General features: G+C 39.1%; 2 protein-coding genes across 2 annotated transcripts; both read right to left on the bottom strand.

Annotated features, from left to right (window-relative positions):
- Window positions 1-3,603: 3,603 nt before the first annotated feature.
- LOC309706291 (uncharacterized protein) lies at window positions 3,604-12,243 on the bottom strand. The gene is made up of 6 exons (XM_082532656.1): window positions 12,180-12,243; window positions 10,031-10,237; window positions 9,590-9,895; window positions 5,820-5,903; window positions 5,649-5,680; window positions 3,604-4,586 (listed from the first exon to the last, which is right to left on the bottom strand). Exons 1-6 carry the CDS (start codon window positions 12,235-12,237, stop codon window positions 4,329-4,331), a joined length of 945 nt encoding a protein of 314 aa, XP_082388782.1. The 5' UTR covers window positions 12,238-12,243; the 3' UTR covers window positions 3,604-4,328.
- A 2,098-nt stretch (window positions 12,244-14,341) lies between these two features.
- Window positions 14,342-22,428, bottom strand: LOC309705957 (uncharacterized protein). Its single transcript, XM_082532044.1, has 8 exons — window positions 22,301-22,428; window positions 19,716-19,868; window positions 19,090-19,386; window positions 18,687-18,983; window positions 17,494-17,586; window positions 17,270-17,350; window positions 16,997-17,052; window positions 14,342-16,309 (listed from the first exon to the last, which is right to left on the bottom strand). Exons 1-8 carry the CDS (start codon window positions 22,401-22,403, stop codon window positions 16,016-16,018), a joined length of 1,374 nt encoding a protein of 457 aa, XP_082388170.1. The 5' UTR covers window positions 22,404-22,428; the 3' UTR covers window positions 14,342-16,015.
- Between the last annotated feature and the right edge of the window lie 1,797 nt (window positions 22,429-24,225).

Genomic DNA, 24,225 nt, shown 5'->3' with positions numbered 1-24,225 from the left:
AACTACACGAGTCATCTGATATTTTACATATAAAATATCATCAAAACTACATCTTTTAAATTAAAGTTGTTATTTCACCCACCGTGCGACCACTACAATAAAAACGAATCCTTTCTGTCTGCAGATTCTGAAACTGACGATTATAACTACAAACTGTAAACATGAAATAGCTTTATGGCCTCTAAAACTGAAAAAGTTTTACAGAGTAATGACAGACCTGATAACAACACCAGTGATCATTATAAACAGGAATTATGATTAGATCTAACCACAGGATGAGTCCAACAATTTCCAAAATTATTTTGCCACCTCCACGGGACAAGAAACGGCAGTCCAAAGGACAAAGGTCACTCTTTCGAGGATGCCAATGTTCACATTTTGGACAGAGAGGACAGATGGTTTGAAAGAGGAGTGAAAGAAGCCATCTATGTCCACTGTGAGCGACCATCTTTGAACAGAGGTGGTGGTTTAAGACAACAACTCTCTGCCATCTATAATCCAGTTTTGAGTTCCCTCCCCAGACGCCTTAACACCCACTCACATCCTGGGCCATCTGACCTCAGGAAATCACATGATAGGGTGGGGCCAGGTTTCACAATGAACACACCTGAAACTCTGGCTGATTGTGACCTACACCCAGTTTCCCACCTTGGCTCAGGCGATTAGAGGATCATGAGGGGGTCCTTTTGTCCCTCTGTGGGGGGTTACTCCCACTAGGTTTATATCTGGGACTCCCCACCATTTGACCTTAGAACTGAAGAAGCTTCTCGGATGAGAGGTGAAACGTCTTCAAGCAACTTAAAGAAGTCCAGACTCTTTTCTTTGCAAGCTCCTGTGACCTACACCCATTTTCACACCTTGGCTCATGTGATTAGGTAGAGGATCATTAGGGGGGCCTTTGTCCCTCTCAGTGGGAAACTCCCACAGGGCTTAAATCTGGGACTCTCCACCATTTGACCTTAGAACTGAAGAAGCTTCTCGGATGAGAGGTGAAATGTCTTCAAGCGACTTACAGAAGTCCAGACGCTTTTCTTTCCAAGCTCCTTAGATCATACTGTGATGTTACTTATCATGTTTTTTCATTGGTCCATGATCATCGCTTATGGGTTTAAGTCATTTGCAAATCTTTTTTATTATTCTTGTTTACTCGGTTCTATTAATAATTTTATTTGTGTCCACTATGTTGTTTTTTGTCTTCTGTCCTAACTTTACTCTTTGACACTAATGTCTATCTTTCTGTTTAAATGTAGTATTTGTATTTGCTTGGTTGTCAAAACACTTTGCACCCAGTGTTTTTAAAGATTTTTAGATAAGTAGAGTAAATTATAGTAAGTTACTTTTATTAGTTTCATTATTGTCTTGTGATGGTCTCCATGTCTCCCTGGCTGACCTAGTTTCAGTCCATGTGTTTGTGTTGCTGTCTCTCCCTCTCTTCTGTCTGCCTGGCCCGAGCTCATCTTGGCAGTTCTCACCTCCCGCCCGTGGCCCAGGCACCTGGCCTCATCAACCACCTGCCGTTGATCTGTCTGATTGCCCGAGCCGCTATTTAAGATGGCGGCTCAGTGTTCCTTGTTGTCGTTTTGTCAACTAAAGCTCATTAATATCCTCCAGCACATCAAGCAGTGCTGATGTCATTAGTCAAATGTAATCACAGAGGGAGTAATGTCTGCATGCTCAATGAAAACATTCCCTTATGCAATCACTTGTAGCTCTTTTCAATCACATATTTGATTGTAACATTCTACAAATATCCTGTCACTGTAAACTAACATGAGATAATATCATTTGGTCGAAATAGTCCCACCTCGTTCAGAGTTATATGAGGTTAAATCATGAGTCAACTTCCTCAAAGACGAATGATCTAATGATCTAGCCATTAAACTAAACCAATGAGGTGGTAATATTAATTTTAATAGAGAATCATTTTGGATATTCAGTTTTACGAGTCTGCACCCTAGAGGTATGAATGAGAATTTTTCTATCAATGAGTTTTTGTGAACTGTACCCTTTTTATATTCTTTTTTACCAGTTACTTTGCTCTGTCAATCATTCTCACACGGGTAATGTTTGTCTATTTATCTATTTCTATTTATTTTTTCAGTAAAAGAGGGAGTAACATTCTAGATGTCTCGTTTTAAGTCTGAATTTGAGAGACATAAATGAGGACCTTTCCACAAATGTTTATCCATGTGATGATGTCCTCTTGTTTTTAAATCTAACTGCTGCACTGACTTCTTTTTTGAATTAAATGTTTTTCTTTGTTATCATTTTTTGTATATTTGTAATATTCCTTTTATGTATTTCATGCATGTATTTTAAGACAGGTGTGGATTATGTCTCCTCACCCCGTCTTCATCATTAATGACTTAGTCCAGTATTTACTTGGGCGTGACTTAACCAATTAACCAATACTAACCCGGTATATGTCAGCTGGTTCAAACCTTGAAAGTAGGTGAAGTTGTGCCAGAAATGTTTGCTGTGGTTAACTCATAACTCAAATATTTGAGGGTGTGATTTGAGAATGAGGAAGTGATGGAGTAGAAAAAGATGGTGGTGGTGATTAAAATAGCTGTGGTTTTAAAAGAAGCACATATAAGCAGTCCCATGACCAAACACACAACCTTTGAAAGTAAAGACAGAACATTTGTACACTTTCAAGACACAAAAATGATAGAAAGTGTGCGTTTATATCTGTTTACAATCTTTGTTTAGTGACTTTGTGCGGAACAGCTCACTTGTCTCACAAAAGTATTCATGTTGTACCATCTGTCTGACCCTCTCTTTGTGTTCATTATCAAAGCCAATTCATTAAAATTCAAGAACTGAATTATGAATCACATTTAATACACACAAACAGCTGGAAGAAATAAACACAACTCGATCTGCTGTTTGTCAAACCAGGATGACACTAATCTCGCATATTAACTCTTACAGACAAATCAAGCACATTAACAGTTTTCTCCAATATTTCTGCACCAGGGGAGAAAATTTGAAAGTAAAGACTAAAAACCATCACCAGGTTTGATCGTTTCCCTTATTTGGTTTGAGATTTCATCTTGAGTGTGGATGTACAAGTGTGTGTCAGAGTGTGGTCACAGTGGTTAGCATTGCCTCCTCACAACAAACTATATATCATCAAGTATACGAAACTAATTGTTGTCTACATTTATGGTTAAAATGTGTCTTAGTACTTAGAATGGTCGGTCAGACTAGTTTGCCTTTGGCTGTTTGTCTCTCGGGTGTTTGGCGTCCAGTGTTGTTTCTTGATTGTTTCTCTTCTCTGACCTAAAACTTTGTTCCCTCATCTCTCTCTGTCCTTCCCTTTTAAGTTTATTTTCTCACCAACCTTATTGCTTCTTGTTGATAAAGAGGAAATAAGTGGTTTAAGTATAAATAACAGGAAGTGTGTGGCACAGTGTGACAGAAATAGACGTTTAGTACTTTCATAGAAAATTCTTTTATTGCGAGGAGAATCAGTTGAGTCTACACCGTTCTCACATGCAGCCTGAAACTCTGACTTCCACAGAGACATGATGCAATTGATGACAAAAAGATAATAATGACACATCCCCCACAGTCTGTATTTATTTCCCAACTTTACATCATTAACAGCACTGTAAAAACAAACTGGTGCAACTGCTGATGATCTCAATCCTGAAAAGCTGGTTTGTGTGTCAAACTCACAATATCACTTTTGATTGTTTTCATGTTATGTGGGACTGCTGACCAGTTCACTCCCTGAGTAACCGCCCACTATTCTGACTGGTAGAGAACGGTGGATCGACCTGTCCATGTGGTGACACAGTTAGCTTCGTAAGTATTTGTGCATCACGTTTTTTGTACTTTTGTCTCTGTAAACCATCACATTCAACTGTAAATATAACAACAATTAAGATGTGATTGAAGACCAGACTTTAATTTGACGAAATTTCCCCGTGTGCCTCATTTCCATTTTAGTATCAGCTTAAATTCACCTCCACTAACTGTGCTCTGAACTGGTTTAAACTCTGCATTGGGCTGAATGAACTGTGTTCAACTCTGTGCATGATACCACAGCATGGTATAACACATTATCTCAGGTCCATTGAGACACAATGCATTTCACTGCTGATGTGAACCGGTAGATAATCTGGCAGAAGTCTAAGACCCCCGAACAGACGAATACTGTCACAAAAATGTGAGACTTTCATCTAAATAGCTTGGTTTAAATCCCGAAACCCAAAAGTAATCACATGATTCCTTGCTAATTTTTAACAATTTTACAACAAACATGTTCCTCACAGAGCTGATCTTTTTTTCATTTTCATTTTGCCTGATAAGTGGAGGATCTACTTCACCAGTCTGTGTGGTTCGGTCACGGTCAGGTCGTCTGGACACTTGCTGAACTTCACAGCAGAATACTCACAGGCAGAGGAGCTGGGTTGGAGTATCACACTGCCAGCTTTTTCAGACCTCACTTGAAAGTTGATGGCAGCGTAATGTGGCGAGGCAGTGTGGTTTATGGGATTATTGGCACTGATGGAAATCGAGTTCACTGCATTTTCTGGGTTCTGGAGGTTCTCCTGTCTCTCGTCACAGATACAGTCCTTCAACAATAAGCAGAAAATGAGTTTATGTCTAAACACTATCCATAAAAATTGTTCCTATGTTGCCAGAAACAAAAAATATGCTTTTTTTTTTTACAATTTTTTTCTACTATTCAGCCTTGAATAACCGTCAGCTGACATTTTTTTGTCTTGTCGTAAAGTCTGAAATGATTCCAAAATTGACGTTTTGCAGACATTGGAGAGTTTACATTGTTGTCTAGACTCACGTCTTTATATTATGTTTATAATGAAAAAATAAAACAAACAGTTACAAGAAGAGTGAGAGATTATTGAAAGCTAAATCACTGGGGAGACTGAATCTCACAACCTTTTTCCACTACAACCTATTCCACTGACCTAACAGCACAGCAATTATAGGATTATAGTGTAACATGATGACTTGGAAAGTCCAAGTAAGCAAAGTTCACCATGTAATAAATAAGAATTTACAATAAACCTGCAGAAATGTCACAAACATTAAGAAACAACTTTAACATCCGTCTGTCGACTGTGTAGTTCTTGCTTCATAAGGAAGACGACAGAGCCTTTAGCTGTCAGGCCCCTCTTCTGTGAAACCAGATGAGGGCTGGATTAGGTGACCCTCAATCCTCTCCCAGTTATGCTGCAGTAGGTGTAGGCTGTGGGGGTGATTCCCATCATGCATTGAGTGTTTCTCCTTCAGTCAGCTTTCTCACTCACTATGTGTTTATACACTTCTTTGCACTGAATCATTACTTATTATTACTACTCATTGTAGTTCTCTTCCACAGCATGTCTTTTGTCCTGTCTCCCTCCCCTCACCCCCAACCAGCTGTAGCAGATGATCTCCTCTCCCTGACCATGGTTCTACTGGAAGTTTCTTCCTGTTAAAAGGGAGTTTGTCTTTCCTACTGTCGCCAAAGCGCTTGCTTATAAGGGGCCATCTCATTGTTGGGGTTTTCTCTCCATTACTGTAGGGCTTTATTTTAATATAAAGTGCCCTGAGGTGACTGCTGTTGTGATTTTCAATTCAACTCAGTTTTGATAAATAAAAGTAAAAAAAGAAATAATTTCATCACGAACCTCTTTGACATGACGTCCTGCTGCACCATTTCCTAAAATAGCAACCAAGCAGAATTATTTATTAGTAGTTCATAGTTTGGTTTTAATGTAAATCTGGTTTAACTACGAATTGCCAAAGACCATTAATTTAATGAAATAAAAAAGATATCTTGAAACTGCGAACATTCTTACGTTTGTAGATGAGGATCAGTGCTATCAGAAACAGCAGGAGCACAGCTACAGACACAGTAACACTGATGATAACCTCTAAGCCATCTGTAAAATAAAAGAAAGACCAAAGAGAAAATATTAACCCACAGGTTTGTTTTTTTTAACCATCCAGAAGGTCTCTGTTGAGGAATTTTACAAAAATAAAGTTTGAAAATATTAATAATGTAAAATACTCTAAAAAAAATATTGAAAACACTGAAAACATTTCAGAGTGATACATTAAAAAAACAACATTTTTTCACAGCTTTTTATAAACTGGACCTCGACAAAATACTTAAGACATGTCTTACTTTATCCTTTAACGTCACAATAAAGTTATTTTAAAATGATCTTCAAATGTTTCTATTAAAAGAAAAATGTTTTGTTGCAAACATATTTATAATTTCTAGCATTCTAGCATGAGTGGAAAGGGGCTGTAGTTACTCCAGTCTTTAAAGGAGGGGAGCGTGACTTGATATGTAATTATCGTCCAGTTTCCATACTCTGTTCTTTCAAATGTGCTTGAGAAGGCTGTGGCAGCACAGTTAATTGATTACTTAGAGACTAATCAACTGCTTCATCCAATGCAGTTTGGTTTTAGACCAAAATTTTCCACAGAAATGGCAAATTGCTATTTTGTTGAAAATATTAAGTGTAATCTGGATAATGGTAAAGTTGTGGGTGCAGTGTTCCTTGACCAAAAATAGGCTTTTGACACTGTCAGCCACGACATACTTCTTTCCAAGTTGATAAAATTTGACTTTGCAAAGCAAGCAGTTGATTGGTTTGAGTCCTATCTTCACAAAAGAGAGCAGTGTGTGAGGGTTGATAAAGAAAAGTCATCCATGTTGGAAAACAGAATGGGTATTGTGATCCCAATGATCTGTACTTGGCCCATTGCTATTTAATCAATCAATCAATCAAAGCTTTATTTGCCACATGCAGGTTGTCCTGCAGTGAAATGCCCCCCCCCCCCCCCCCCCCCCCCCCCGACCTTACACAACACAGACATCACATGGGGATACAAGTCGGAGATCGGTAGCATTACAGAAAAACACTGAAATGTACACTACAATGGGAAAGTACAAGAGGGAAAAAAAGAGACCTCTACTCATGTTGTGCTTCCATGGTAGGACAGCACGAGAACAGGAAACAAAAAAACTCCTCTGCACAAAAAGCACATAATTGTCCACAGCACAACATTGTGAAAGACATGACAAGCCACAGGGGTGGGTGGGGGGTGAGGAGTAATCCGAAGCGAACACAGCAGCCGCCCTGCACAGCGCTACCATTCCAGCGCGGCACACAGCCCCGCCGTGTTCCCCCGCAGGAATCAAGCATCAAAGGCGTTTGGAAAGGGAGGGGGATGAGTGTGTGCTTATCAGTGTAAGTGTATGTGTGCGTGTCCATAGTTCAGCTGAGACAGTGTCCTTCGCCCTGCCAGGCTAAGTAAACAGTCTACCAGCCAACCCAGGTGGCCTGCATGGAATGGGAAGGAACAAACTAAACACGGGGCCGACCGTGGCTCAGGGGGTTGGGAAGCGCATCTGTAACCGGAAGGTCGCTGGTTCGATCCCTGGGCTCTCTGTCCTGGTCGTTGTGTCCTTGGGCAAGACACTTTACCCTACCTCCTACTGGTGTTGGCCAGAGGGGCCGATGGCGCGATATGGCAGCCTTGGAGAGCCGCGAGCTTCGCCATACTTGCATTCTGTGATGTTGTCATTTCTTGTGCTCAAGGAGCCGATTTCTGAGAACTCACGGCAGTGTGCCTCCCTGAGATGTCATCCAATTTGCGCCCAGAGATGTTATTCTGGGCTAGCCCTTTCGAGATGTATCCAGTCTGCAGTCAGAGATCTTATTCTGAGTATTCACAGCAGCCGTAGCCTCTCCAAGATCTTATCCGTGCTGCACTCAATGAGCCCATTTTGAGAAACTCATGCCTCTTCCCATCGTTCCAATCCCAGCGGGCAGCCCTGTGGGGGTTTGAACAGCCGGTTCCGCTTTCTTAATTCTTCGATAAGTCAGGGCCAAGCCAGCTCCGATCAGCAAGAACCCTGTTATCATGGTTCCGAATAGGTAGATATCTTCAGCACTCAGGCTCACCCGAGCCCAAACTTCTCGTTGAGAAAGGGGTGTCAATTGCATTTAGGGAGCAGTTGATCCAATCCATAATTCCTCTTTTAGGTTTTAGAGAACAGACTGTGAGAGAATGTTCCAGGGAAAAGTAGTAAAAAACACGAGACAAGACAAGGACATAAGCAGGGAAGATAAGGGAGAGGAGAGGAGAAAAGTGCGACCGCCTTCGCTGAGAGCCAAATGAGAAAGTTTGTTTATAAATGATTTGCCTGCCAGTTGTCCAAAAGCTACCTGCCAACTTTATGCAGATGATGCAGTTATACACGTACCAGCTAAGTCACCTGGTGAAGCAGCAGACACCTTATCGGCACATCTAAATGATGTCCAACAATGGCTGGAACATAATCATCTTGTATTGAATAAAGAAAAAAACAGTTTCTATGTGTTTTTCTATTAGGAAACTAAGTTCATCTGATGATTTTAAAATCAAGTTAAGGAACAAAGAAATAAAAAAGGTCAAAGATTTTAAGTTTCTGGGAATAATTTTAGATTCACATCTTAAATTTGACAAGCATGTAAAGAAGATTTCTAAGACGGTCAACGCTAATCTGAATTGTTTTAAGTTGATTCGGCACTATATACCTAGTTCAGAGGCTCAGTTATTTATGCATTCTATGATATTCTCTCATTTTTCATATTGTATGACAGTTTGGACCCAGGCAACACCATCTATAATTCAGCCTGTGGTGTCCTTATATAACCAATCTTTAAAAATAATGGATAAAAACTCTGTTCGGTGGCATCACTGTCACATTTTAAAGAAATATAATCTACTTAGTTTTAAGAGTTTTAATCATTTATGTTTTCTTAAATTAGTCTTTAAATGTATAAATAGGATGGATACATCCAGAGACAAGATAGTAATCGCAAGGTGAACGGCAACTGCAAGCTATTATATTGCAATATATTTACAGATAAAACCAGCAAGTGAAATAGACTGATTGACATTGCGTACAACACAGAGAGCCTCATTCTGACACTGTTGTGTCTCCCTTCCCAATTGAATGGCAAATGCAAGAGGGGATTCAAAGGATAAAACATGGACTAATATAAGATCTATTTGGTCAGTCAGCTTTTTCCATAAAGGCATTGCCATCTGTGGAACACACTTCCAACCAAAATCAAATTGATTACAGACATCAGATCCTTTACATTGAAGGTTAAAGTTTGGTTAAAAGGAAATCAGAGATGTAGCCATTTTAACTAATTTTAATATTATTTTAATTTATTGTCTATTAACTGTAATTGTATTTATGATGTCATTTGGTTTTATGAAAGTGTATGCTTTATTGTAAAATGTATCTATTTTGATTGTAAGCCCAACAAGGGACAATTGTTGACAATTAGCAATAGCTATAAACTTATGTGCGTTACATCAGCTTCATGTTTGTACTTGGACTATGTTAAACTGCACTGTCCCTTTTAAATAAATAAATTCAAATTCAAGTTCATTTTTGCAGTATCGGGAGTAAAGTCCCTGCCTTCTGTGTTCTTATCGTAAAGCTCTTCAGTAACATGGAACTTCTTCATTTACATCTGCACTATAACATGTAGTATTTTAGTCATGCCCTGATATAAAATTGAAACATAAGAGGGTGAAGATGTGAATTACTCACCTTTAACCTCTAGATGTATTTGTTGAAGAGAAAACTCTTTGTCACCTGATTTCACTCCACACCAGTAGACTCCAGCATCCTGTGAGGACACATGACTGATGGAAATGCTGCTGCTGGTGTTTGTTGACATGATTCTCCAGTTTGGCTGCGGAGAAGGGCTTTTTGGTAAAACGTTCTGACAAGTGGAGTTATCCTCTTTGCAGAAAAAAGCGGGCTTGTATTTTCCATCAGGAGAATCACAGGTGATGGTGGTGTTATTATTTCTGTATGCAGTTTGATTAAATGGTTTGGGGCACCCATCTTTATCTAAAGGGAAAAAAGAAAACCAAGATAAAACACAGTAAAGTGTGTATCAGATATTTTACTCTTCATTACATTTATCTTATTTAACATTGCAAATAAAGTTTCTTTTATGGGACCAAAAAACCCACAACTTCGTACCAACTTCAAATTCTGTGTCTTTGGATTGTTTTCCGTTGCTGTCGGCATTATTAAGCTCCTTGACGATCAACTTGCCAGGGTTTATTTTGTTTTTTTGAGGAAGATTAACAACTTTTTCCATTTGAAATCTTCCATTTGTTTTTTGATTGAAGATGAATTTTACCCACTCTCCTTCGCAGGGTGCTGCTTCTGACATCCGCTCACAACCTAAAGACAAATATTCACATCATGTCAGATGTCAAAAGTCACACACAGTTATTTATTTTAATGTCTCTTATTACATTTGTTTTAAATGGCCAGTTTGATCTAAATTAGTTAGATTAATATGAATGCATAATTATGGTGTATGACAAAACATACAAGTGTTTTATTTCTTCTTGTTCAGTTTCATTCTTTGTGAACAATTTTGAAATGTTGTGTTTTTGTGTTGTAGCCGTGCCTTTTAGCTCGATATATAACAAATGAATTGCAAAATGTCTGTCAAGGTTCTCAGTCATCCAGGTCATTGTAGTATAAGGAGTTTGGAAAGAAAAGCGTCTGGACTTTTCTTGAAGATGTTTCATCCGAGAAGCTTCTTCAGTTCTAAGCCAAGCTTCATTTGAAAGCCTGATGCTTAGCCTCGTCCACCCCAGCTGTAAAACTCAGAAACCAGTCTTACTTGTTATCATCTATCGTCCACCTGGGCCTAACACAGAGTTTCTGTCTGATTTCTCAGACTTTTTATCTGATTTAGTTCTGAGCTCAGATAAAATAATTATTGTGGGTGATTTCAACATCCATGTAGATGCAAAAAATGACAGCCTCAACATGGCAACATTTGGTTTCTCTTCATTGGCTTCCTGTTAAATCCAGAATTTAATTCAAAATCCTGCTCCTCACATACAAGGTCTTAAATAATCAGGCCCCATCTTATCTTAATGACCTTGTAGTACCATATCACCCTATTAGAGCACTTCGCTCTCGCTCTGCAGGCCTACTTGTTGTTCCTAGAGTATTTAAAAGTAGAATGGGAGGCAGAGCCTTCAGTTTTCAGGCCCCTCTTCTGTGGAACCAGCTTCCAGTTTGGATTCTGGAGACAGACACTATCTCTACTTTTAAGATTAGGCTTCAAACTTTCCTTTTTGCTAAAGCATATAGTTAGGGCTGGACCAGGTGACCCTGAATCCTCCCTTAGTTATGCTGCAATAGACATAGGCTGCCGGGGGATTCCCATGATGCATTGAGTTTTTCCTTTCCAGTCACCTTTCTCACTCACTGTGTGTTAACAGACCTCTCTGCATTGAATCATATCTGTTATTAACCTCTGTCTCTCTTCCACAGCATGTCTTTATCCTGTCTTCCTTCTCTCACTCCAGCCGGTCACAGCAGATGGCCCCGCCCCTCCCTGAGCCTGGTTCTGCCGGAGGTTTCTTCCTGTTAAAAGGAAGTTTTTCCTTCCCACTGTCGCCAAAGTGCTGCTCATAGGGGGTCATATGATTGTTGGGTTTTTCTCTGTATCTATTATTATAGGATATACTGTACAATATAAATATATATTTGAGGCGATTGTTGTTGTGATTTGGTATAAATAAATTTGAATTGAATTGAATTGAGTTCTAAGAGCAAATGGTGGAGTCCCAGATTTTAAGCCCTATGGGAGTGTCCGCAAGAAGGTCATGGACACCTTATTGATCCTCTACCTAATCACGTGAGCCAAGGTGTGAAAATGAGTGTGGGTCAAACTCCAGACGCTTTTCTTTCTAAGCTTCTTAGACTATTCTCTGCAAAATGATTTAATAAATTAATTTATGATACTGAAAATTTGCTTTGAAGATTCACAGTTACTGTTTTATATTTCCGAAAAAAAGCACAATAATAAAAGTTTTATTGTCTAACACATAAAAACAACTGAACTGTCTCTTTACTGAGAGGGATTTTATTCTCTCAGTATTTTAATCTGTCTGCATGAACGCATGCTTCTGTAAACTCATATAGTTATCAGTTATAAACACAGTACAGAAGCACATCACTGAAACTGTACTGACTATATAGAAAACTGTACTGGAGGCAAAAATGTATGTTGTAATAAATGTTTCCATAACATGATGTCATAACAGTATAGCAGCGACTAGCATGTAATACCAGATATGATGTGGTAGAAACCTTTTACCTGCCATCAGTGAGAGGATGAATAGCAGCAACTTCATCTGTTGTTTTTGGATGCTCATCTTCAAATCTTGATTGTCTCCTGAGCTCGACTGATGTTAGTGAATTTCTGTCTGTCCTCACCGTGTTTTACTTTTAAAAAGAACTCCTCCCACCTTCATATCTCATTACTTTGCGTCAGTAAACTAGATGTGGTTTGAGTTTAAATTAACAGGAAGTCCACAAAACAGGAATAGCAGTTCAGAAAATGACTTTATGAGTTGTAACATGAAGTAAAGGCTTTTTTTGTTTGTTTTGGGGGATTTTTTTAGTTGAAATCTTTATTTAGTTTTTAACTGATACAGTTTTTACTGGGGCATGGGAGAAATGAAGACAGTGGTGGTGATGACTAAATAGAAATTAGGAAAAGAAGCTGACTCATGCTTCGCTGTCTTTATATATTTTTAATAGTGTTGCATCATCAATTTAAAATAACAGGATATGACTCACATGATTTTGCAGTACAGTCTATACTAGAATGACTCTGAAATATTTGTGTTGTAAATATGCTTTTAAAAACAGAATTCAGTGATTTTCACAGCTGTTTAAAACCTGTGTTGCATCACATCTTTTCATGTTCAGCAGGCAGGATAGGACCCAAACACAAGAGGGGAAAACTGAGAGAGGCAACTTTACTGCTGTAGGTATTTCAACACTAAAAAAATCAGAAAGCATAACCAAAAACTAGGAACAGACTCTGAACTAGCATTGAGAAAACACACACAGCATACGTGTTGGGAATAACGCCGTTACTTTTTTCAGTAATGAGTAATCTAACTAATTACTATTCCTATCATTACAACGCCGTTACCGTTACTAACAAGAAAATGCGGTCGCGTTACTATTGTGATCAGTTTACGGCACCTTATATCAGATGTAGCTGTAAGTAATCTGGGCGCTACAGCTTTAAGCAGCTGTGCGCGCTCCGGATGGCAATCACTTTCTGACAGGGATCTCTTTTTGGCACAACACCTGGAGCTAAGAGGGCAAAACAATCGCATGAGTGCTGCTGCTTGGCTGAGGAAGAATAAAGTAGTCAGTGTAGTTCATGTGTTGTCTTGTGTAGTTAGTGTGTAGTGTTGTGGATAGTTTTGTGTTGTGTGTCCGAACAATGAGGCGACTGCTGTCTCCAGGTAGAAACAGGAATGATAGATCTGCAGGTATCAGGCTGTGATGTTCTCCTTTAGTGGACATAAATTTTTGGAGTGGCACAAATAATTTGTGTGGCATCTTATTGAATGTAGAACAGCTGATTGTTATGTAAATAGTTTGAAATGGTTATAAAAAAAGGGTAAAAGGTAAATGGCTGCAAATAACTTTGTGGTTTGCAAAACTTGTGCATATGATTTTAAAATTGACCATTTATATTTGCATTTAAAGTTATGAAATGTGATTCATTAAACATGTTTGTGGTTGTTACAGTAAAAAATATAAGTTTCTACTCTGATTTTTTATGGCAGCAGCTACTAAGTTTTAATATTACTCTTATTACTCTTTTTGTGTCACAAAATAAACTTTTAAGATATTTTCAGGCAAGAATGCAGCTGTGTAAACTTCAAATATCTTCTCGGTTTATCAAGATATCACATATTTGCAAAAGTGCTCTGAAGTGCTCCTTGATAGCTAGCCGGGAGCTCGAGGGTCACTAGAGCTGTAGGGAACAGCGAACTCCCTGCACATCGTTTTCAGGCCCCACGCGGTCTTTCGCTACTCAGTGTTTCCCCCTCTTGGTGTCCTCTGCCTTGTTTAGTTATGAACCAGTAGTTTTGCCCTTCTGCATTCTGTTGTGTCTGAAATAAGTCAAATCACCAAATACATTAATTATTTTGTCTCAATAAACAATGTTCAGTTCTTCCAAGCGATCTCTTTTTTTTTTTGAAGTGTATATAGTCTTGTCTCCCCTTTGACCTCCTGTTAGACTCTAATGTTGATTTCATTGCTGGGATCTCTAAAACCTGCTTTATGGAATTGCTTGTTTTTCTGTTTTGCCACAGATTTTTAGGTTGTGTTTTCTGAGGCAACCAAGAGCTCAATGCTGCCATCTACTGTATCCGCTGCTCATTAAAAACCTGATTAAAAGGAGAATAGTAACAAACTGACAAATTGATTCTAATATCACAGACAGAATACTCGTGCAGTTCGTGTTTTCTTAATGAAATGTATGACAAATATAAAACTGACAAACAGTTGTTGAATAAACATGATAAATTATCCCCCCGATTAAAACTGGTCACATTATAACTCATAAAACTGCACTGTAGACAGACGGACAGCTTCCAGGCGGTTTCTATGTACAGCAGGGGTAAATTATCTCTTACAAAGCAAAAACACTGATGTAAACAATATGTCCGATACACACAGCACCGTGGATATATTTAAGCATGAAAATATTGAAGTCAAGCAAACTGTTTAACTACTACTGCACACATTTTCGTGGTACATGCTGGAAATGATTTAACATCATTTACTGACTGATACAAAAAATGTATTCCAGACAACCTCTTCAAGATATTTTTCATTGCTTAGAGGAAACATTGTGCAACAACAGTATATATATAAACATAACTCATAGATCATAACACAACTGAAAGCAATAAAAACAATAGAAAGTGTTGAAGAGAGAGTTCTGTGCTGTAAAACAGAGGTGCACATTGCACTTCAGACACATCACTTTTTTGTTTCTGTGCACACAGGAATCCTCATCTTTACTCTTGATTCAATTCACTTTGACTTTTATAGTCCAAGGGCGTAGATTTGGTTTTGGCATTGGTGGGGACGGATGATTCAACCACCAAACCCTGCCCTGTTTGTTCTTTTTTTCCCCTTTCTGTCTTTGCTTCTTGATAACAAAAGGAGAAATATACTTGCCTACATATGCTATTCTATATACTTTTAAACCATTTAAAATTACAATTCATAGTTTTGGTTACATGGTTACAGACGATCTTAGACTGAAGTGGGACAAAGAACATAGGAGTGGTATATACATACATGCATATATATATATATCTGTGTGTGTGTGTGTGTGTGTGTGTGTGTGTGTGTGTGTGTGTGTGTGTGTGTGTGTGTATTACATATGGCTCCCTTAAAAAGTTCCCTTTATCACACAAGGGCAATGGAAAGAAGGAAAAAACATTTTTTTTAACATTCAAAATGAAAACACAGCATGAAACCTGAAAAAACCCCTCTATATCTTCTTACACTCACATGTACTCTTTTATTTACAGTTTGTCATTTTAATTACACTTACAATGGCAGCTTCACACATCATCTGGTCCTGTGACCATGTGTCAGAACAGGATGCCCCACCGTCCTAATACTGCTCGACAGTGACTCGAACATCTTATAGGACTGAAATTTGATACTTTTTCCAACACTCTGATTGGTTGGCTCAGTTCATTTCACATGTACTGGGCATGTTGTTGCCCAGCAGCAATGCTGTGCTGTAGAGAGTTAAGTTATAAATAACAGCTAATTCTTTTGATATATTATTATTCAATCCAGATGCTTAGGATACTTTCACATTCCTTGTGGTTAAAGTCAGTGGCTCTAAGTGTGGATGTTGTGTATCGTACCACAGTGTGGTACAAAAGCACTTGACCTCTTTGTTGGCTTCTCCTCCTGTGAAAGAGGCAGGTCCGTATCTTCCTGATAGGCTTTAATAATTATCTTCACAGGGAAATAAAATCTAAGATCTCAGAACAGATCAGCACCAAAACACCATCACAAAATCACTGTGACTCAAACACTAAATACATTATTTTTATTCATAAATCTGTTATATTCTTTAAATAAATGATCTCATTTTCTTAGCTTGTTGACCGTTGAGTAGAGCGGCTCCTCAGTCGGCGGGTACAGTTGGGTGTCACTCGAGTCAGTTCGACATTTGGGAAACTTCACAGTAGAATATTCACAGGCAGAGTAGCCGAGTCTGACTGTCTCAGCAGCAGCTTTATCGGAGTTTTGAAAGTTAATGGTAGCATAATGTGTTGAGGGCACAGGGTTTGGAGAGCTGACGGTGGCATAAATTGTGTTTGTTGCATTTTCTGAGTCTGGCAGCTGGAGGCGCTCCTGTATCTCCTCATAGGTACAGTCCTTCATGGGAAGAATGAGAAATTATTATTTTTTTAAGCAGTGTATTTGATTTCTTTACTGAAGTAATATGATCATTATTTTTGGTCATGTGAGAGAACTCTGACTACACAACTGTTGTGTGTGGAAATAACATTTACATGTCTGTTTATGGTGAAGTCTTTGCTTTCTTTAAATCCATAAACTTCATTTCACTGCTCAAATATCACGTTGTGTGTCTCCTATATGATATATTTAACTGACATTTGTTATTGTAACAACCATCGATTTATACAGGAAAACAATGACTATTAACAAGGTTGGCCAAACTTTTGCATCCCACTGTAGATTTCGGGACATGTATTCTGTAATCTGTAGTGGAATACATTTTAAAAGTAACCTTCCCAACACTGGCTATGCTGAGTTGGTTATGTCTAAGGTAAGACAGTAAACTAAAAACTAATGACCATGAGCTGTGATTGCAGATGAAAGAACGAGGTTAAAACTGTTCCTGATCAGTGACATGCTGCCAACAGCGCCTCCTTCATGTGAACATGCTGACACCTATTCTGGGAAAGTGAAGCCAGATAAAGAAAAGAGATCCTGTGCACGGTGAACTTCGGATGAACACACTGGGAAGAAAACGAGGTTTTGATCCTGTTTGCTGCAGAAGTGTTGCACAGTAAAAAAAAGCAACATTTCCACACAAACCTCTTTGGTACGGCATGCTGCTGCACCATTTCCTGTGTTTTTTGAACGTGAAAATCCTGTTAAACAGAAAACAAAGACAGCAAAACATAAACGAGCAGTTTATGTTTTGGATTTAAGTGGACATTTACAAAGATTATCAGCTTTAATGAAGTAATGTCAGGATACTTTTGCTGCTGTGTTTTTAGACAGTGTGAGATAAGGAAGTACATGAATGTGGTTTGTGGGTACAAATTAGCATATCTAGTAATGTTGTGCAAACAAACAGTAACTTACGTTTATAGATTAGGATCATCAGTATCACAAAAAGCAGCACAGCCACACAGACGATCACAGAAATGATGGCCTCAGAGACGCCTCACAAATAAAACAGAAACATATTCAGCATCAGTTAAAAAGAAAACGTTTGCGACGCACACATTTCTATGCTGAGGAATTTAAAGTGAATTTTACTTAAATGAAAAAGTAAAAACTAAAACAAACTAAAAGTCCTCTCTCACCACGTGTCCCAGCAGCTGCAGCTGCAGCTGTAGTCGTCGCTGTAGTCGTCGCTGTAGTTGATGAAATGGTAGACGTGGATGTTGTTGGTGATCCTGAAAGAAAAATGAAGGTCAAGGAAGTTCTACTTATGAAAATGTTTGAAATTTTTATTGATTTTTATTTTAATTAATTTGATAAATAAGACAAAATGTGTCGGTTTAAAGGTTTATTTTCTTCTTTTTTGATCCTTCTGTTAAAACAAGGACCTTAATAATACATTCTAATCCCAAATTTGTGTCAGTAGTTATTAAAATTGACCTGATCCAACTTTTACCTATGGTTTATTGTCACAGAGACAAAAACACACAATTAATGCAGCAGAAATTAACTGCATGAAAAAACCCGATTAATGCTGCATTTATTTGAATTTAGGATCCTGCTAATGTTCATAGCTTGACATCACGCTTTCATAGCTCATTGGGACACTTAGAACCGTTGATAATGATTCTTCACACTTGTGTAAATGTCTATCTTTCCTTTAAGCCCTGATCTCGAAGCTGGAACCGCAGATTTTTAGCTTTGGTTGATAATTTTCAGACATCACACACCACAACTCAAAGGGAGGAGCAGGAAATGAAAACAAATGCAGCAGCATTGCTGTAGGTACTCTGTATGCTTGGTAGTCTGTTTTAGAGTAATGGGACTGACTTCTAAAAGTGGCTGATGAAACCATACAGAGCCAGTTAAACTGATTCTTTCGCAGCATATACAGGACTCACTGCAGGTCTCACAGGTCTGCAATCAGAGCAGACTGAAAGTTGTGGAAGCACACAGATTTAAGATTCTGTGTAGTTATTTTAAAGTTAATGTTAAATCATTTTAGTTGTACAATCTCAGTCCTTAATGACACAAAAGGTTATCAGCTGAACACGCCCACATTACTGTCTTAAAGCTCTTTCTGTATCAAACCACTTCCTCTCATGTAACGTTTTCCTGGTTTGCTTCTTTACATAAAATTAAAGGGTTTATTGAGTTTTTATTATCAGATATCAGAAGTCTTCACTTTCGAAGACTTTTTATTGGCTGAAATTTAACAGGACAAACGTATGTTGTTATTATAGAAAAAGTTTATGTGAATTATTACTGCTCTGTAATATCCTGTACATTGTGAACATGTCAGATAACACCCACAGAATAAAACAGCGTGACTCACCTACAGTCAGGATCAGTCTGTTGCAGATTTGTTGGTTGTCGTTTTTCGCTCGACACCAGTATGTCCCGCTGTCATCTGCTGTTACATTTCTTATTGTAACAGTAATATTTGTCTTGTCTTTATCATTTATGTAAAACTTCTTGTTCTTATCAGGCTCATTGGTCGTTACTAGAGTTTGACATATAGATGGATCTTCTCCCTTACAGATTGATTTTGAAGGTGAGGCCTTCTCTTTGCATTTACACCAGTATGTGAAGTTCTGACCAGCAGCTGGTGATCTTGTGAAATTAGTAATATCTGTAGAAAACAGAAAAGAGCAAGTACTTGAAAACACTGTATTTAGGCACGCCTTTAAATAAAACGGAAACTGCAACAACTGGAAGACATTACGAGAGTTACTCACGTTCCACATCCAGTTGTATTTTCTGGAGCACGACCGTTTCTAATTTCACTCCACACCAGTAGACACCTTTATCCTGTGAGCACACGTTACTGATGGACAGGCTGAAGTTTCTGTTTGTCTTTGTGAAAGTGAATCTGCTGTTTGACTGTCGAGGATATTCTACCATGTTCTCACAGACAGAGTTATTCTCTTTGCAGAAAAAAAATGGTTTGTTGTCTCCTTCATAATCACATTTGATCGTGGTTTTAGTTGTTCTGTACGCAATTTGATTAAATTGCTTCGGGCATTTAATTTTCACTACAAAGGAGGAAAAAACGGTAGATTAAGCATTCCAAATGAAATACATTAACCTAAATTAATCTCCTCTTAATCTGCCTCTCTTTTTTAAAAAAAACTGCAACTTTTTGAAAATGATAATTTCTTAATTTAGCTGATGAGAAATGATGACTTGTCAGGCTTAGGCTTTTAGACTAGAAGACAAAAAGGCATAATAATAAAACTAAGCTGATCTAAAATTTGATGTCTATCAGTTTGTTAAATGCTGCTTTAAAAAATATGTGCTATTAAAGTAGCAAAAACTTAGATATCACATGAGTGGTTTTTGTTTTTAAAAAAGGAATTCTTACCAGAGTTTTTACAGTTCCAAGAATCCTCAATTTTAAGTTCCCTGAAGACCACTCTCAGGATGGTTTGCTTTCTTTGTTGATTTTCTTGAGCATTTGGTTTGTTGCAGGTGAATTCAACCGATGGGCATTTATTCGATTTTGATATCTCACAGCCTGAGGACAAGCATTCACTTCAATTCAGTCACTTAAAAAAAACCCAGAGATTCATTCAAAACTCTAAAGATACGTTCGTCACATGTTGCCTCCTGTGAGATTCCTGACACCCCTCCCCCACCCATCACCTTCACTCAATACCAGGTTGAGATGCAAATGAGGAGACTTCACTCAGGCAAGTCTGCTGGACCAGACGGAGTGAGTCCCCTTGTCCTCAAGGCCTGTGCCCCCCAGCTGTGTGGAGTCTTTCATAAACTGTTTATGCTGAGTCTGAGTCTGCAGAGGGTCCCGGTGATGTGGAAGACATCATGCCTCGTCCCTGTACCAAAGACGCCTCGTCCCAGTGGCCCCCAGGATTACAGGCCCGTGGCACTGACCTCCCACATCATGAAGACCCTGGAAAGGCTCATCCTGGACCAGCTGCGACCCATAGTAAGACCACATCTGGATCCCCTTCAGTTCGCTTATCAGCCTCGTCTCGGAACAGAGGACGCCATCATCTACCTGCTCAATCGTGTCTACACCCATCTGGACCAGCCGGCGAGCACTGTGAGGGTCATGTTTTTTGACTTTTCCAGTGCTTTCAACACCATCAGGCCGACCCTCCTGGGTGATAAGTTAGCAGCGATGCAGGTGGATGCTTCTCTGGTGTCCTGGATTGTTGATTACCTGACAGGAAGACCACAATATGTACGTCTCCCACAGTGTGTGTCTGACAAGGTGATCAGCAACACAGGGGCACCACAGGGGACTGTCCTCTCCCCCTTCCTCTTCACCCTCTACACCACAGACTTCAGCCACTGCACAGAGACCTGCCATCTTCAGAAGTTTTCTGATGACTCTGCGGTGGTTGGATGCATCAGCAGGGATGATGAGACAGAGTACCGGGCTGTGGTCGACTCCTTTGTCACGTGGTGTGAGCAGAATCATCTGCAGCTCAACGTGGCAAAGACCAAGGAACTGATCGTGGACTTCAGGAAGACCAGGAAACACTTGACCCCTGTTTCAATCCAGGGGGTCAGTGTTGACATTGTGGAGGACTATAAATACCTTGGAGTACACATTGACAATAAACTGGACTGGGCTAAAAACACCACAGCACTTTACAGGAAGGGCCAGAGTCGTCTCTATTTTTTGAGGCGACTGAGGTCCTTCAACATCTGCCAGAAAATGCTGAGGATTTTCTATGAGTCTGTTGTGGCCAGTGCGATCCTCTATGCTGTTGCATGCTGGGGGAGCAGGCTGAGGGTCGCAGATGCCAACAGACTTAATAAACTGATCCGTAAGGCCAGCAATGTTGTGGGGATGGAGCTGGACTCCCTCAAGGTGGTGTCGGAGAGGCGGATGCTGTCCAAGATAAAGACAATGTTGGATAACACCTCCCACCCACTCCATGACATGTTGGTCAGTCACAGGAGCTCGTTCAGTGAGAGACTGAGATTACCGAAAAGCACCACTGAACGACACAGGAAATCATTCCTGCCTGTGGCCATCTCCCTGTACAATGCATCCACTTAACACACTGTTTGCTGCTACAACTACACATGTTTCTTTTCCAAATATTTATTTATAAGTGACTTATGTATGTATGTATGTATATATATGTATATATTGTACTATTCTTAGTTAGCGTATTGTCTGTCTTGTCTTAATGTTGGTTTAAAATGGAGCACTGTAACAAAAATAATTTCCCCCAGGGATCAATAAAGTATTCTGATTCTGATTCTGATTCTGTAAACATCACAGTCTATCTATCTATGAAGTTCTCAGTCATCCAGGGTTCTGAATAGGAAGTCCAGGACCCTCTTTGGGGCACTCCTATAGGGCTTAAAATCTGGGACTTTCCACTAATTGCTCTTAGAACGTAAGAAGCTTCAGTTCTAAGTTTCTTGAATTCTTCAAGAAACTTAAAGAAGTCCGGATGCTTTTCTTTCCAAGCTCCTTAAATCAAAGTCTGTCTGCATTAGTAGATCATTAAGATTAAGTAATCACATATTATGTTAGATTATCATATATCAATTAAAAAAAAAGAATAAATATGAAGTTTCCTAACTGTATTTGGACTTATTTTATCTTTTTGTATAATTGTGATGAGGCTATTACTTTTACTGTATATGTTTCATTAGCTGGACCAATCAGTTTTTGTCATAACTCAGACCTCCAGGAGCTTCATACTTTCACTCCTGCAGTGCAACGAAGTGCAGAAAAAAAAACGCATTATCTGGTTATAGCTTATGTTTGTTAAGTTGAAAAATGTGCCGTGGTTAAAAAAGTGGAGCAGTGAGTCTGTTAAGCTCATGTTCAAGATATTCAAAGAGAGCTGTAGCTATACCAGCCCACAGGATGTACTGATTCAAGCTACTTGCTTAAGATGCAGTAACAGATCTCTCTGTCTCTAATATCAGTAATAAAGCCATAGTTATAGTTTTTACCTGTCAGCAGGAACATAATGAGCAGGAAACTGCTTTTCATGTTGTTGGTCCTGAATGCTGAAGTCATCTTTAAGAAATTGAAACTCTGAGTTCTTCTTTTCATGTCTGGGGTGATGTGGTTGTGTGCACAGCCGTGTTTCCTCAGTTTATATTTTGGGCAAACTAAAAGTAACCCTGCCCCCATCTTCCTCTTCCTCGCCGTGTTTCTGCCTCAACCTAACACTCTCCACGAACTCCTGATTACTCCTCACCTGCTACTGTTGACCAGACTGCATGAAAGACAAACTGCATGAATGCTGTAGTTTTATGTCATGATACGCTGTGTGTGGCAGGCAAAGACACACACAGCTAGAGCGAGATCACAAAAAAGTTAAAAATGTGAAGACATGAAGACAACGCACATTATTCTAACAGACAGGAAGCAGCACGTGTGGCTGGTGTTAATCAGCACTTCCCCTTTCAGGGGTGTGACCTCTCGTCTGCTCTTCTCCCTCTACACAAACGACTGCAGTTCAGTTTGCAGCTGTGACATGACAGTTATCTGACTCATTAGCAATGAGTTTGCATACAGTCGTGGGTTGAACAGCTGGCCTTGTGGTGCAGTTAGAGATGATTATGCTCAGAACTCGAAGAGAGATGACAGGAGGAGCCGTTGTCCCCCATGAAGTTACTTAACAGCACTGTCTGCTGTGGAAACCTTCAGGTTTCTGGGATCCACAGTGTCCTAGTAAAATATACTGCAATAATCCAGTCTGCTCGTCCATCACTGCATAATTTGGATCAGCCATAAAACAGGACAGTGAGCTCTATAGAAAGAAATTATTGAAGCAGACTTGCCCTCAATTCAAATCCAGTCAGGAAACAGGCAGGCAAAATCATCGCAGAGCCCTCACACCAGGTTCTGTCCAACTCCTCTGCTCTGGCAGGTGCTACGCCAAAACCAGCAGACTTCTGTATGGGTCCTTGCACCATTCCATCATAACTATACTATACGTTCATTGTTTATAAAATTAAGTGCAGGGTTGGCATATTTGATAAGGCTGATGCAGTCTGATTAAGCGTCACAGGTTTTACAGCAGCTGGGGGAAGGAGACACAGGTGGGCACGTTCAGACAGTGAGACAGGGTAAGAAGCCAAACGCAGAATGAGAAGAAGTTTTAACAAATAACCATTAATGACATTGGAAAACATGAAACATGAATTTAATTAAATAAATAAGAAAATAAAGCCCAAAGTAAACAAAGAGAAAACATCTAATAATAAGCAAGAATGCAAAGCTCCAAAGAACTAAAAACCAGGGACGACAGCAGACGTGGAGAGAGTTTTTATTACAAGAAATGTGTTTTTCAGGACAAGCAGGGTCATGGTGTCCTACTGTATTTATAAATCTTAAACAACAATTAAACTAAAATTGTTGTTTATAGATTTCAGTCTGACAGCACCATCCTCTGTAAATATGTTGTATTGTATGTTAAGTCTTGATGTATTCAGATGCATTGGTGCAAGCACTAAATATTGTTTTTTAGTCTTTAAACACATACAGTTTGTAATAAACCGAGAAGACCACACGAGATGCAAATGCAAAACTTTTTTAATAGCATCATCAGAAGCTTTTTTAAATTTTCCAAATCAACTACAATACAAACTGTAACTGAGAAAGAAAAGAACAAAATAAAAAGGTACAATCATTAATATGATGATGAAGAAGAATTGCTTAAAAACATGAATGGTTTCATCCTGGGAGGAAACACATCCCATGGGGGTTGTGTCAGGATGGGGATAAAAAAAAATGGCAACCTACTTTGGAAACCCTTTGTAACAAAGGAGCAGCTGAAAGTAGCATCGACTGAACCTGACGTCATGGCGACCATGCACAAAAAACAGAAACAAAGGTAAAAAAAAAAAAAAAAAGCTGCGAACAGGCA

Source organism: Aulonocara stuartgranti (genome assembly GCF_965226115.1).
Source record: "Aulonocara stuartgranti genome assembly, chromosome: 5".
NCBI classification, from domain to species: domain Eukaryota; kingdom Metazoa; phylum Chordata; class Actinopteri; order Cichliformes; family Cichlidae; genus Aulonocara; species Aulonocara stuartgranti.
The sequence above is the reverse complement of the archived record's forward strand: the minus strand, read 5'-3'. Positions and strand labels throughout refer to the sequence as shown.

Excerpts from the sequence above, each read along its gene's own strand:
- LOC309706291 (XM_082532656.1), bottom strand. The coding sequence starts at position 12,237 with ATGAGCATCCAAAAACAACAGATGAAGTTGCTGCTATTCATCCTCTCA. Across the intron at positions 10,238-12,179 it reads CATCCTCTCACTGATGGCAG|GTTGTGAGCGGATGTCAGAA; the intron begins GTAAAAGGTTTC and ends ATTTGTCTTTAG. Across the intron at positions 5,681-5,819 it reads ACTGATCCTCATCTACAAAC|GAAATGGTGCAGCAGGACGT; the intron begins GTAAGAATGTTC and ends TTGCTATTTTAG.
- LOC309705957 (XM_082532044.1), bottom strand. The coding sequence starts at position 22,403 with ATGAAAAGAAGAACTCAGAGTTTCAATTTCTTAAAGATGACTTCAGCA. Across the intron at positions 17,587-18,686 it reads CAGACTGATCCTGACTGTAG|GATCACCAACAACATCCACG; the intron begins GTGAGTCACGCT and ends TTTTTCTTTCAG. Across the intron at positions 16,310-16,996 it reads CAGCATGCCGTACCAAAGAG|GACTGTACCTATGAGGAGAT; the intron begins GTTTGTGTGGAA and ends CTTCCCATGAAG.